At 36.1% G+C, this 15,732-nt stretch overlaps 1 protein-coding gene across 1 annotated transcript in view; it reads right to left on the bottom strand.

Annotated features, from left to right (window-relative positions):
* Positions 1-2,707: 2,707 nt before the first annotated feature.
* LOC111868777 (FUN14 domain-containing protein 1) overlaps positions 2,708-15,732 on the bottom strand; it is a 13,837-nt gene continuing 812 nt past the window's right edge. Inside the window, exons 2-4 of the mRNA XM_023859736.2 lie at positions 7,531-7,688; positions 7,241-7,436; positions 2,708-3,514 (exon numbers count right to left, since the gene is read on the bottom strand). Coding sequence (XP_023715504.1) covers positions 3,329-3,514; positions 7,241-7,436; positions 7,531-7,676 — 528 coding nt within the window. The 5' untranslated portion in view covers positions 7,677-7,688 and the 3' untranslated portion in view covers positions 2,708-3,328. The remainder of the gene's footprint in view (positions 3,515-7,240; positions 7,437-7,530; positions 7,689-15,732) is intronic.

The following is a 15,732-nucleotide window of genomic DNA, read 5'->3' as shown; positions in this document are numbered from 1 at the left end:
ACCACAGCAGCCTGGGTTTGATCCCGGGTCTGGTCAAGTGGTGGAAAAGGCGCTGGGGCAGGTTTTCTCAGAGTACTTCAGTTCCCTCTGCCAATCTTCACTCAACCAATTGCTCCACAATCACCCTCACCTGTCATCTGGGGCTGGTACAATAGGCCAGAAGTGGCCGCAGTACAAGGGACTTAGTCCCACCCCACTAGCAATAAGAAAAAAATACATAAGAAACGCGAGCATGTGCGATACAGAAGAATTGTTTGTGGCTGCTGAAGCTACATTCATCATGTGGCAAAATATTATCAAAGTTTTGACCAACAGACTGTACCACCAGGGTAATAAAGAAGCTGTACAGTAAGAAATTTACTTGCTCACATACAAAAGCACAGACAGTAATTGTGAATGTACTATCTCTTTGGGCAATAGAAGAATTCACCAAAGATTTAAACAGTTCATTTTATCTCTGTGCTAGCTGAAGATATTACTTACCAGAAAATGGTGTACAAGTAAAAGTACTAGAATTTACCTGGACAAATATCCACTCTCGTCACTGATCACATCTTAAAAGTGTTGGAAAAATTCAACCCATAGGATAAAATCACTGCTTCTCAACTAATAATACTAATTACTACTTGGTAGTGCCAAGCGAAGAGGAAAAAACAATGTTTTTACAGAACTGTGAGATTCTATGAAGAGAAATATAATTGGAGTAGGATGTGCTGATCACATAGTGCATAACAGAATACAAACTGCAGGAGATTGTTTGCCAGTTGACTTCAAAGTATTGTTAAAATTGATCAGCATTTTCATATTTACACCATAAGATTGGGACAACTGGATGTGTTTTGTAACATAATGAAAAATATAAAACTGTATAGGTCACAATAAGATGTGTTTGTTGGTTGTCACTGCTGCCTGCTTTGGAAAGATTTACTGATTGTTTTAATGGGCTAAAAATATATTTCTTTTCTAAAGTGTACTTGGTTGTAAAAGACAAATTTTAATATCACACATCTGGAGATTCCTCCCTCACTTTACACTGTGGCCTAAATAAGAGATCCAATAAATGGCTGCTTCTGTAAATGAAATGTGGTAAAACTGCCCTAAATGTATTATCTCATCTGAAGGCATCCAAAGAAGCCCTACTCTTTTTCAAAGAAGCCATGTCTTATTTTAATATCATTTCCTGTTGAAAGGGAATGTTCGTCAAGTATATGTTTGGTGTTACTGCAGGTTAGACACACAAGCTTACATAAATAAGGGTCACCATATAAAACTAAATATTTTGTTCATGACATTCATGTACACCCTATGTGTGAACTACTGCCCAGGCAGTAGCTAAATGCTCAAACTTCTAAATTATTTAAAATGGTACTCGCATCTGAAAATGTTTGAAAGGCAAATTAAGGAAAGTTCATATTTTATGCTTTTAAAACTGCAGGACATATTGAAGCCAAAAATGATTCATAATTAAACAGTATTTGTTTCAGTGTGCACTGTTTTACCATATCCATTTCTTGTGCCATCTGCTTGATAATGCATTAACATGGCAATGTAACAAATAGGGCTATCCCTAGTGGGGCAGCTGCACAGGACCTCACACCTTTGGCAGCTCCATACATCTACATAAAATATGAAATACTTCTTGTATACTATGAGTGTAGCAGAAAAATGAGAGATTCGTTTTTGTATTCCAATTCCTATGCCAGTTCATACTGAATTCAGATCAGTACTATAGCAACTATCTGCACTGTTGTCATTGTTCATTATTAATACATCTTAAATACCTTGAGCTTTGAAAACGGTATATTCGACACTAGACCTTATAACAGGAAGGCATAACACTGTTATCAATAAGTAACTGAAACATCGTGGCTGGTAGTAAAGTGGGGACTTCCCAGACAATAAAATAAACTAGCAAACAGAAGTGTGCCACTGATTTATTAACAATGGAATCTTTCTACCTTACATAACAGACTTTGCAATCAAAAGAAGAAAGTCTATATATTTTACATTTTAAATAATTTAATTCTGATCATGTTACTTTCTGCTTAATTTTGATCTTCACATTTAATACGTAGGTAAGTCAATAAGTAAGTTACAAATGGATATAGAACTTAAATAAAAGTACTGATTTGAAAAATGCTTTTATTTCTCAACATAATCTTCCTGTACAGTGAGGCACTTATCCCATCATTTCACAAGGCCCTGAAAACCAGCAGCATAAAATTCTTTGGGCTGCTGTCGGAACCAGGCGGTGACTGGGATCACGAAGGCATACTGCTCACTGCATTCCAGCCTCAAGGACAAACCGTAAATGCCGACTCCTACTGTAACATCCTCAGGAAACTTCTTACAGCCATTCAACAGAAGTGACCAGGACTCCTCACCAAAGGCATGTTGTTCTTGCATGACAATGCGCATTCCCATACTGCCAACAAGACAAATGAGATGCTGAGAAATTTCAAGTGAGAAGTCCTCGAGCATCCTCCATATAGCCCCGACCTTGCTCCAAGCGACTTCCATTTGTTTGGCCCTCTTAAACATCATGTTTTGGCTGAACATTTTCCTGACAGTGAAGCTGCAGAAAGGGAAGTCACCACCTGGTTCCGACAGCAGCCCAAAGGATTTTATGCTGCTGGTTTTCAGGGGCTTGTGAAATGATGGGACAAGTGCCTCAATGTACAGGAAGATTGTGTTGAGAAATAAAAGCATTTTTCAAATCAGTACTCTTTATTTGTTTAAGTTCTATATCCATTTGTAACTTACTTATTGACTTACCCTCATATTTAACAATGGGTGGAAACTTCACAACAAAATATGAGTAATTCAAGACATCAGATTATGTGACAGTGTACAACAGATGCATGCAGTCTTCAGATGGCAATACACGTCAAATAATACTGTGAACTAGAGAAGTCTTGGTCTTTTTACTGTGTTGTTATATATAAGACTAAACTCTTATTATAAGTCTGGAGCTAGGTTCCATGAAAACTGAACCTACAAATTGCTGCCACTGAAGCTAACATTTATAAAATGCTGTGTGTCCCACATCCCCCACATGACCCTGGTAACAGTCCATTCTCAACTAAACTAAAGTCATTCAAAAGAACTGTACGAGGGAGAATTACTTTAATTTACTTATTGACACAAACATTCATTTAAAAGCTAACCTAAAGAGAGATATTCCATAGCAGTTTCAACCTAATCACTTTAAACAGTGTCTCTGAATGGTGACTTGTTAATTAATCAGAATAATAACAAGAACATTATTCTAAGGTACAAACAAATTCTAATGATATTCAATACGTACACACATAAGCCAATAAATAGTTCAGTGACAAGAGGCAAAACCAATTGCTAATCCAGCAGCAAATCCCACCAGGAAAACGTGAATTCCATTTAGTTGGTATGGTTTTTCACCAGTGATGAAAGTATGGTACCAAGATCGTGCCTTGCGCTCCCTCCTCTTCAAGATATCCTCAGCTTTGTCCAGCTTACGATCAACATAACGTTCCACCTGAAAATAAATTCAGGGTCAATTCACACATCATGTGCAACTCTCTTTAGTAATGGCTGCTGAAACCTCAACACAACTAACATCAAAACCCAGAATGACATGATTATCCCAGATCAGTTCATTCTAGTTCACATCCCCATAACATTTCTCCTTAGATCATTTTTAATATTATCTTCAAACCTTCCAGGTGGCTACTTTCCAAATGGTTTCCCCATGACAGTTTTATATGCTTGTATTCCCATCCAATTTACATATCCAGTCCATTTTAACCATTCTTGATTTCACTAGTGCCCATGTAACTTAGGTGGTCTGTACAAATCAAAACGTTTCTGATTATCCTTAATTTTTCACCCACTTCATCCCTCTTCATTTAAAAGATCAGTGGCCTTGATTTCACTGCCCTTATAACATTAGGTATCCTGTATGGAGGAAAACGGTTCTAATTAGCCAAAACTCTGCACCCACTTTAACCCTCTGGTGAAAATATCCATAACCCTGATTTCACTGGCCTTACAATACTAGATGACCAGCATAAATTAAATAATTTTACTTACCCTTCATTTCTCACTTATTTCATCACTCTCTGGTCAACATTTTTGTAACCTTGATTTCACTACCCTTACAATACTAGGTGATCCATTTGTAAATTGAAACATTTCTAACTGTCCTGCATTTCCCATCCAATTTGTCCCTCTTGGGTCATGATGTGAGCACACTGTTTTCAAACATGCTTTAAATTCTTCCCTCATACCCATAAGAGAACTTGTAAAGTGATATTCAATGTTAATGGTTTGGGAAGTAAACCGTTTCCGAACTGAATAATAAGATTTCTTGAATCTGTGTTTACATAATTTCATCATGAACCTCACTTTTGTCTGTTATTGCAGTCTGCATATATTTAAATTTCATAACACTTTAAAACAATTGCCTATATATTCCTTTGCACAGTGTGTTTCCGGAAAAACTAACTCCATGAGAGTCTTTCCTGAGTAACTCCCTGATATGAAAAGCCTTTCATGATTACCTAACCCATTGGTACAGTGATCTTCCTTTGCCAGCAGACAGAATGACACTCCCTGAGTAATGTGGCAGATGTAATACATTCCTCCCCCCCCCCCAAGGTGTCTCCACCTTGTCATGGTGGTGGGGCTTGCGTGACTCTGTGACCTGGAGAGCTATGCCAGCAGTAGTTTGACTACTGGTAGGGTCACCCATGCTGGAAAGGTCAAAGGGTAGAGTCCAGATTAAGAGAGATACCCTGGTCCTCCAGGTTGGGGGTTGGGCATGGGGCTAACAACCTCATCCTGTAAAAAGAATTTTGTTCAGAAACCTAACAACCAGCCATCCACACAAACTTTTAACATATGATTAATCAGAACTTCTCTGGTTACTTCCACCTTCTTTTTCATACCTTGGACTATGTATGTACATAAGTACATATATTTCCTCTTTTCCACAAAGGAATTGAAGTGTCTGACCTCTGAACTATGAAACTGAAATGCACATATGTATATGTTTTGTGTAGTGAAACATAAGTTATGAGTGTGGGCAGTCATTGATCATTATTTCATAATTACCAGTGAAATATGCAAGACGATTTGTACAAAGTGCATTATAGTGGATTCAAGAATGTCACGTTAATTTGATTTCACAAGTGATTTTTTGGTGTGTCACAGAACAAGGGAGTAGTTTTGCTATCTAAACTCTGAAGATTACACATGTGAGTAGCGCAGCGGACACCATGGCATATATGTTATTTTTGAATCTGTGTAAGTACTGGTAAGAAAATAGTGTAAAGTGAGGTGCAAATTGCCACTGAAGAAGATATTCTTGCATTCATACCTTAGCTTTGTGTGACATACAGTGTGAGGAGTATAATGTGTGTTGTGATTACAAGAATATCGAATGATATTCTTTTACCCCACAAAAGATTCGCCAGTTGCTCTACTAATGAACATTCATTGCTTGTATGAAGACTATATGGTCATAAGAAGATGGTGTCTATAGTGAAGCAGATGATGTCATTGATAACATTCATGCAGTCATGTGTAATAATATTCTTCAAAATATGTACAGTGACGTGTAGGAATTGTGTCATAGTGTGCAAAATAAGGGCAAGTGAATCTGGTATTGGAAATTCGTTTATGGTGTGATACAGAATGGTGTCTTCTATTTTCACCCAATCTTTCAAGACTATGTGTTTGGTTAAATAGTATACAGCATCACCTAACTATTCTGTTCGCATCAGCAGAAGTGCTCGTAAGAAGACACACTGTAAAGTGAAGTGCAAGTTCCCTCTCAAGAGAGTCCTCCAATCACAATTTATATATTTGTGTGTATATATAGTTATGTTTTCTGTGTATGTGTGTGTAGTATTTTCAAGAATGCAGAGTTATGATTTGGATTCATCTACAATGGAGTCAACATTTTTCCATGTTATGTATGTATATTGCTTGCATCAAGAGTAAATGCTTATAACAAGGTGTGTTTTAAGTGAAACACATAGCTTATATATGCATAATGGAAACAAGAAGACATAATATGACACAGAAACAGCCACAATTCAAAAAATATGAAGGGACATCAAAGACATATCTTAGGAATACTATTTGATTAGCGTATAGTGAATTAGAATCTTTAAATGTTTCCTGAATATGGCCTTGTAAGGCTGAAACATGTAGCACCATAACAATAACATGTGTATAGATATATTTTAATAACTTAATANACACACACCCTGACCTGGATTCAAACATGTGATCCCACTGCTCAGGTGTTTCATGAAATTGTGCCATAAGGCAACACTCTACATTAATAAATCGCTGCAGCCTCAGCTATAGGCTGGGTAGCTAGAGTTCAATTCCTGGCAGGAAGAGGAATCAATACCATGTCCAGACTAGCTGTGGGATCCACTCAGCTTTCCATCGTGTATTCTGAGCCCTCAGAACAAAATTTTGTGCAACCTCCAGAAACACAGTAGCTAATTCCTTTTTACACATCCAATAAAAAATCCTTATTTGTTCTCACAAATGGAGTCTAAGTTTTCTATCCATGAATGTGAACAGAGCAAATTTCCATATTTGTGAATGTGACCATAACTGAATTCATTCCTCGTGATTGCAGCCATATACAAAATATTTGTACATGAATGCAGCAGTTGCAAAGTTCTCAGTCAATGAAAGTATGACGGGCATTCAAGTTCTAAGGCCTCTACAGCAGTGTTGCCACTATTAAAGTTCCGACCCTCGTATGTATGAATCTTTCACCTTAGCCAAAGCATGGCCATTGTTTTGGGTATGGCATGAGATGCATTCCTATACCTCCTAGTTCTATATATTAAAGAATTCTGTGTTACCATAAGTTTATACTGCAGCCAGGATGGCTCAGTATAGCGACAGGCAATGGGCTAGACAACCGGGGTTCAATTCCCAGCAGGAGCATGAATTTTTCTCTACTCCACAACATCCAGACCGCCTCTATGGCCCATTCAACCTCCTATTCAATGGGTAGCAGGAGCTCCTTTCCCACCTGGGCGTGAAGCTGATCACTCACCACCAGGTGCCATGTCAGACTGATGGAGCGTTATCTCCACTCCCTCATGTGTCTTCATGGTGTGGTGCTTAATTAATTAAGCAAAGGAACAACTTTGCGTTTTACTTTAACCTTAAGTTATACTATAAACAGCATGCACATAGATGCAGAGAAGCTCAACAACACAAGTCAAACCTTTTCCATCCACTTAGGACTCTCTCCAGTAGCCTTTTCTTCTACAATGTCTGCAACTTTATCAACCTGTTTGTAAACCTTATCCCAGTTCACTTTGATGTAACCTTGGTAGTTTGCAATCTGCAAGAGTATGATGCCTCCTCCAAAAGTAAGGGCTGCAACTTTCCCAATTTTCACAGTAATAACACCTGTGCACCTGTAAATGAGCATATGCAGTTAACATTATTTCTGGCCAATACTGTATCTGAGTTTTCCACAAGTAGCTGACTGTCATTTGCGATGACATTTACCACCCAGAAATGGTTCCAATTAAAAGTTGTATTGCAGCCGAAGATTTCCCTACGTCTCCTAATACTTTGTCAATTAATCCTTCATCAATACTTATCAAATCATTTTCTTCTTCTTTATTGGACTTCCTGGCTGATGGAGGTGCCATTGTTTCTTCTCTCTGAAATTAAGGTCTGAAATTAAATTAAAAATTACTCAAAACAATACTTGGATCATGTGCTGCAAGACCACAGTACCTGTTTTCAAAATTTATTAATGACATATCCAGGGTCTATAATTAGCAACTGAACACTTGAAATTCTTTTGTGTGACAGAATGAGGGGGACACATCTCTTATGACATGGCTTGGGTGTCTAGATGTAGTTAAGTTGCAGACTCCGTCTGAAGGCAAGACTATCTATAACTTTCAAACAATCACTGGCACTGTGCATCTGACCTATCTCTACAGTCATTTTTTCTTTCTGCCAACTTCTCATAACAAGACCGAGGCCTTACTGTAACACTGCAAGGATGTACTTTTTAGCTCATTAATCAACAACTGACGGGATGAGTACAATGATGGTTCAAGTTACATTCCTTAAAATTGCTGTGGGGGGGGGGGACAAATTAATTAAGGTTCAAAAATAACTACTTCATTCTCAACGTTATCGGCCAACAGGCATATTGATTCATCGGCAAAATTTGTATACCCCTAGCAGCAAATGGAGCAGAGCCACGGAACTGGTCAACAAAGTAAAAATCCTCCCTGTATTTAACTACATATAATTAATATTTTTTCTTGATGATTGAATGTTGTGGGAAAGATTTTTTGTGTGTGAATTATAGTGCCCTGAGTAATGTTCAATGTACTTTTGAAAGGAATTAATGTGATCTCTCAGCAACAGTTTTGTATTTCTGGTGTTGGCATTCTCATTTTGCATCCTCTTTTGTTATATTCTGTAACAGCAGTTTTCTTAGCTCTGTCGCTTGCTCTTTTGGATCTCCCAGTTAAGCATTCTTCTTCCATACAGACGAATGATTTTTGTAATTTCATTTTTTCTAGGTCTTGATGGTTCACATTTCTGTTAGTTCTCTACCTTATTAAGATTACACATAATATATCAAATTAAAACTTAACATTTTGAAACATGTATCGGTTTCTTCCTTAGGCCCTTAATTGTGTGAGCACATTGTTTTAATAATAAAAGGTTTCAAGCACTGTTGACCCCTTGGCAATGTTAGGCATCTGAAAGCAGTCTGTGTGGACAGAGGATATTTATGTAGTAAATACGCTCATCCAAAATGTCCAACTTTTACTAAAATTGCTGTAAAAGCAGAGAAAACTGGAATTTGAAAGCAAAAAAATAACCTTATATTCAGAAAATAATGTAGATTTATTTTATATGATAAATATTGAAAGAGATGCCTCTAAATACTACTGCAAGGAACTCTGAGGTGACACCATGACACATACAGACTTACAAAAGACTTGAGAGCTGTTGCTCCAAGCCGAGACATGATTGACTTTCAAAAGCCTAAGAATTCTGCTTACAAAGACAAAGAACTATTCATACTGAAATCTGAANGCAAGTTTATTAAAATGGTTTGATTATTTTAGAAATTAAGTTTTGTGTGATAGGCTTTAAAACATTCCTCCAGACAGAGCCCGACATGACACTGTGGATGAAAAAACCTTGTATCTTTCCTCCATCCATGTTTGGTGCATACCCTGCACCTCCTCTGTGGTGTTGATTTTTTTCTAGTAGGTGGAATTTTGTGGATGAAATGTCTTTCCCTCAATCACTGAATGAAATTGTATGCTGCGTGGCAACTAATCTGTGTTCAGTATCGGNTAATATTAATACTAATACTAAATAGTAATAAGAATATAATAATACAGAAATAGTATGCCAAATTATAATAAATGATAATAATAATAATAATAATATAGTAATACAGAGATAATAATATGACAGTATAATTAGTCTTGAAAACAGTTTCTATGGTCTTAAATCCTCCATATGTCCTATTGTACCTTTACTGGTGGTAATGCCTATGGAGATTTGATGGAATGAGGATCCCATCATACTCCCATCATACAAATGCTTGGATTTCTGGCAAGTATTATAAGTCTTAAAGCAGAGGTGTCAGAACCTTTTAGTATAAGACCTGTGAGTTAGATATTAAACATTTTTGACATTTATGCAATTGTCATTTTCTCTTTGGGGCACCCGGTAGTGTAGTTGGTTGAGGCACTACGCAACAAGCTGGAAGGTCAGGGGTTTGATTCCTGATGAGGTCATTGCATTTTTTAACAGACCTAATCCTTGCAGACGCACTACACCCCTGCGATTGACTCATTATATAAATATAGACTACAAGCTCAATATATATTGTCGATTTCCCTGTTTGTTATAGTAAATAAGGAATTATTCACATTCAACTCACAAATGCATAATTGTAGTACCAGATCTATCTGATCTGCATTATCCACAAACTAGTCTAACACAATTCCAAAATNGAATTTGAAAGCAAAAAAATAACCTTATATTCAGAAAATAATGTAGATTTAGATTATATATATACAGCACAGGGATATTTTAGTTTTTCTGTCTCAAGAACACAAATTATATTGTGAAAAACAGCGTAAATTCTAGAAATACAGAATTCAAAACTGAAAAATGAACAGTGTGCTCTGTATGAAATACAACTTTGGCTTTAAGTATTCCAATTTTAATTAATCATGCAAGTTTATTAAAATGGTTTGATTACCTTAGAAATTAAGTTTTGTGTGATAGGCTTTAAAACATTCCTCCAGACAGAGCCCGACATGACACTGTGGATGAAAAAACCTTGTATCTTTCCTCCATCCATGTTTGGTGCATACCCTGCACCTCCTCTGTGGTGTTGATTTTTTTCTAGTAGGTGGAATTTTGTGGATGAAATGTCTTTCCCTCAATCACTGAATGAAATTGTATGCTGCGTGGCAACTAATCTGTGTTCAGTATCGGCAAACTGTTTCAAAAGTGCCTCCACCAAGTTGACCCTGAATGCCAGCTGATCAATTTGCTTTCCAGTGTTATGCCAATAAATTATCATTGCATTCAACACTGTGGTATTCATAAGTCTTCTGTACAATTCCATGTACCATTTGTGCACACGCTTCTCTTCTACAAGGTACATCTGCAACAGCTGGTCCTTCAAGTCAAGGCCAGGCATCCACTTATTATAATCAATTACACAGACAGGTTTTTATGTCATTTTTCATTTCAGCCTCGTGATAAGTAGAAATCACTAAAACATTCCATTTATCACACCATTTCATCACAGTCACTGGCCCAGAGGGCTGGGAAAAATTTCTCCCTTCTTTAGTTTTGCATCTTTGAGTGCCTTGGGTACATCCTTTCTGTTTATTTTTAGAGTTCCAACACAATCAGTGCCCTTGTTCTTCAGCAGTCTGCCCAGAGCTGGGGAGTTGTAGAAATTATCCAGCCAGATTGTATGGCCTCTTTCCAGTAATGGTTCCATCAAATGAAGAACAGTGTGCATTGTTTTGTTCATCTCCTGTGTTACAAGAGATGACTGAAAATATGTATTTTTACCTGTGTATACTACAAGAGACCATAAATATCCAGAACTTGATTTGCATAATTCACAAGTCTTTATGCCAAAATTATCAGTTTTCAGTGGTAAATACTGTCTGAAAGACAAGCATCCCTCCCATAATGTAAGAGATTCGTCAACTGAAATGTTCTGCCTGGGAAGGAATAAGTTTTGAAATTTGTAGTTCAGGTGCGATAGGACAGGAAATATTTTGTATAGTTCTGCAGGGCCTGCATAATTTGCTGTGTTATTGTTGTCTGCAAAACGTAAGAATTTATAACCTCTTGATATCACATCACCAAATTCTGGAGCTGACACAATTCTCTTTCTTCAAAAATATGTCTGAAGAGCAAGTGTTTGAATGATCTTCATTGGCATATACAAACCAAGCAAAATATAAATTTCATTTTCTGTTACTGGTGTCCATTGCCTTAGAAGGGATCCAAAAGTAAAAAGTTTCCCTCTAGAATTCATAAATTGTTCTGCATAATGATTCATTTCTACAACAATTTTATGAACTATGTCTCTACTGAAAAATAATAAAAACACAGACAAAATATCTTGCACATTTACTGCTCAGTTCTGACGCCCACGACCAAAAAATAATTCACGTTGTCCATGTCATATCAAATAAAGCCACTGTTATAGTCAGTGTCGCCAAGAGAATGTTCTTCAACATCACTATCCTCTTCATCGACAGCAGCACCAGCAACTGCAACGTCATCTTCACAGTTATCACTATCATCGCTGCTGTCACTAATAAAGACACTCATCTGACTCATTTAGAATGTCCAAAACATTCTCTTCAGTCAGATGTTTACTCATAGATGTCATACTTGCAATATGGGATTTAAAACTTAAATGTGTGTCATAATTACTTTCTGCATATTGCAGAGGCAAACACTGCTACTAAAGATCTTGATAAATATTGAAAGAGATGCCTCTAAATACTACTGCAAGGAACTCTGAGGTGACACCATGACACATACAGACTTACAAAAGACTTGAGAGCTGTTGCTCCAAGCCGAGACATGATTGACTTTCAAAAGCCTAAGAATTCTGCTTACAAAGACAAAGAACTATTCATACTGAAATCTGAAGCTCTGTGTTTTGTCTACAAGCAGTAACAGTTGCCACCACAAGATGTGTACTCATGTACAAAGGAACAATGAACACATAACTGATAGCAGCAGGAGTAGCAGTTTGAAAATATATTCAATTCAATTCAATTTTATTTCATCCATGAATCATTATACATGATATGGGACAAGTCAAAGATTAATATCAATACTAATACTAAATAGTAATAAGAATATAATAATACAGAAATAGTATGCCAAATTATAATAAATGATAATAATAATAATAATAATAATAATATAGTAATACAGAGATAATAATATGACAGTATAATTAGTCTTGAAAACAGTTTCTATGGTCTTAAATCCTCCATATGTCCTATTGTACCTTTACTGGTGGTAATGCCTATGGAGATTTGATGGAATGAGGATCCCATCATACTCCCATCATACAAATGCTTGGATTTCTGGCAAGTATTATAAGTCTTAAAGCAGAGGTGTCAGAACCTTTTAGTATAAGACCTGTGAGTTAGATATTAAACATTTTTGACATTTATGCAATTGTCATTTTCTCTTTGGGGCACCCGGTAGTGTAGTTGGTTGAGGCACTACGCAACAAGCTGGAAGGTCAGGGGTTTGATTCCTGATGAGGTCATTGCATTTTTTAACAGACCTAATCCTTGCAGACGCACTACACCCCTGCGATTGACTCATTATATAAATATAGACTACAAGCTCAATATATATTGTCGATTTCCCTGTTTGTTATAGTAAATAAGGAATTATTCACATTCAACTCACAAATGCATAATTGTAGTACCAGATCTATCTGATCTGCATTATGCGCAAACTAATCTAACACAATTCCAAAATGGAATATGTTACATGGGGGTAAAGATCTTTAATCATTTGCCACCAAAAATCAAATCTATGTCTAATGACTTGAAAAATTTTAAAATTCAGTTGACAACATTTTTATTGCAAAACTCTTTTTATACATGTGATGAATTCTTTAGTAACAAATTTGCTTAGAAATAAGGATAATAACATAAACAATTTTAATATTACATAATTTTATGTATAGTGATGTAAGACTGTAAATTTAACACATGTTTTTTATCTATTATAATGATTATAAGCTGTACATATATATCTATAATTGCATTGTACTATATTAACTATGTGACTGGTTCTATATCTATGTATATGGATTTATGGAATATATAATAAATGAATGAATGAATAAATAGACTAATGCTTCAAATAAGTATATATATATATATATATATATATATATATAGCTAGAACGAAGCTTCACCTACAATAGCACGTCATTAGTTTCTGAGTAAACAGCAGAGACATGCTTATAAGTTTCATACAGACGCTGAGTAAGTCATTATCTCTTACTGATGTCGGCGACATACGGCAGACAAGTACTTACTAAGAGATACTGCGGTCGGTATCAACCATAGAAGTTGTAAAGTGATACATAACAAATATGTGGTACATACTCGCAAGTACTAAACCAGCCTCTACAGTCCAGTACCAAACAGATATTCACGAAAGCATCATCCAGATATGTTCCAAGGAAACTATATGTCACATTCTCTAGCGGTAACACGAACAAGCAAACTTTTGTAAGTTCCGTATATTCTTCATCCAGAAACCGCCCATATAACAGCTGATTGTTTTACAAATATGTCTGCTGGTATGATATACTTCGACTTTGGATCTTCATACTTCAGTCTTGAACTGAGATGGGGGTCAATCGAGACCTATGGGACTTCGATACCAAAGCCGACTGACCTTCGGGTCTTAATTATTATAAGATTTAAATGTAAATAGAATGATTTTCTCCACTGTACATTCCCATGTGTGTGTTATTTAACTTATTTTTTCAACTGGTGGCGTTGCGAGCATAGACAATATGTGTTTTCAAAAATTAGTAAAACATCGAGAAGGTGTTTAAAATCTAACTTCCGAGTGCCCCATGAAACTTTTGTCTGGTAATATAGGCGCGTGTATATTCTTCTCAAATAGTTTGTGGTTATTGATGGTTATTAGTGAAAGTGTTTGTTATTTTGAGTGAAAGTGAATTTTGAAGTAGTGTAAATAGTGAAGTGCCAATGATAAAACTATAGACAATTGAGTCAGTGCCTTAAAANGTTCTGCCTGGGAAGGAATAAGTTTTGAAATTTGTAGTTCAGGTGCGATAGGACAGGAAATATTTTGTATAGTTCTGCAGGGCCTGCATAATTTGCTGTTATTGTTGTCTGCAAAACGTAAGAATTTATAACCTCTTGATATCACATCACCAAATTCTGGAGCTGACACAATTCTCTTTCTTCAAAAATATGTCTGAAGAGCAAGTGTTTGAATGATCTTCATTGGCATATACAAACCAAGCAAAATATAAATTTCATTTTCTGTTACTGGTGTCCATTGCCTTAGAAGGGATCCAAAAGTAAAAAGTTTCCCTCTAGAATTCATAAATTGTTCTGCATAATGATTCATTTCTACAACAATTTTATGAACTATGTCTCTACTGAAAAATAATAAAAACACAGACAAAATATCTTGCACATTTACTGCTCAGTTCTGACGCCCACGACCAAAAAATAATTCACGTTGTCCATGTCATATCAAATAAAGCCACTGTTATAGTCAGTGTCGCCAAGAGAATGTTCTTCAACATCACTATCCTCTTCATCGACAGCAGCACCAGCAACTGCAACGTCATCTTCACAGTTATCACTATCATCGCTGCTGTCACTAATAAAGACACTCATCTGACTCATTTAGAATGTCCAAAACATTCTCTTCAGTCAGATGTTTACTCATAGATGTCATACTTGCAATATGGGATTTAAAACTTAAATGTGTGTCATAATTACTTTCTGCATATTGCAGAGGCAAACACTGCTACTAAAGATCTTGATAAATATTGAAAGAGATGCCTCTAAATACTACTGCAAGGAACTCTGAGGTGACACCATGACACATACAGACTTACAAAAGACTTGAGAGCTGTTGCTCCAAGCCGAGACATGATTGACTTTCAAAAGCCTAAGAATTCTGCTTACAAAGACAAAGAACTATTCATACTGAAATCTGAAGCTCTGTGTTTTGTCTACAAGCAGTAACAGTTGCCACCACAAGATGTGTACTCATGTACAAAGGAACAATGAACACATAACTGATAGCAGCAGGAGTAGCAGTTTGAAAATATATTCAATTCAATTCAATTTTATTTCATCCATGAATCATTATACATGATATGGGACAAGTCAAAGATTAATATCAATACTAATACTAAATAGTAATAAGAATATAATAATACAGAAATAGTATGCCAAATTATAATAAATGATAATAATAATAATAATAATAATAATATAGTAATACAGAGATAATAATATGACAGTATAATTAGTCTTGAAAACAGTTTCTATGGTCTTAAATCCTCCATATGTCCTATTGTACCTTTACTGGTGGTAATGCCTATGGAGATTTGATGGAATGAGGATCCCATCATACTCCCAT

This window comes from Cryptotermes secundus, unplaced genomic scaffold, assembly GCF_002891405.2.
Source record: "Cryptotermes secundus unplaced genomic scaffold, Csec_1.0 scaffold174, whole genome shotgun sequence".
NCBI lineage: Eukaryota > Metazoa > Arthropoda > Insecta > Blattodea > Kalotermitidae > Cryptotermes > Cryptotermes secundus.
This window is presented reverse-complemented; position numbering and strand designations above follow the sequence as displayed.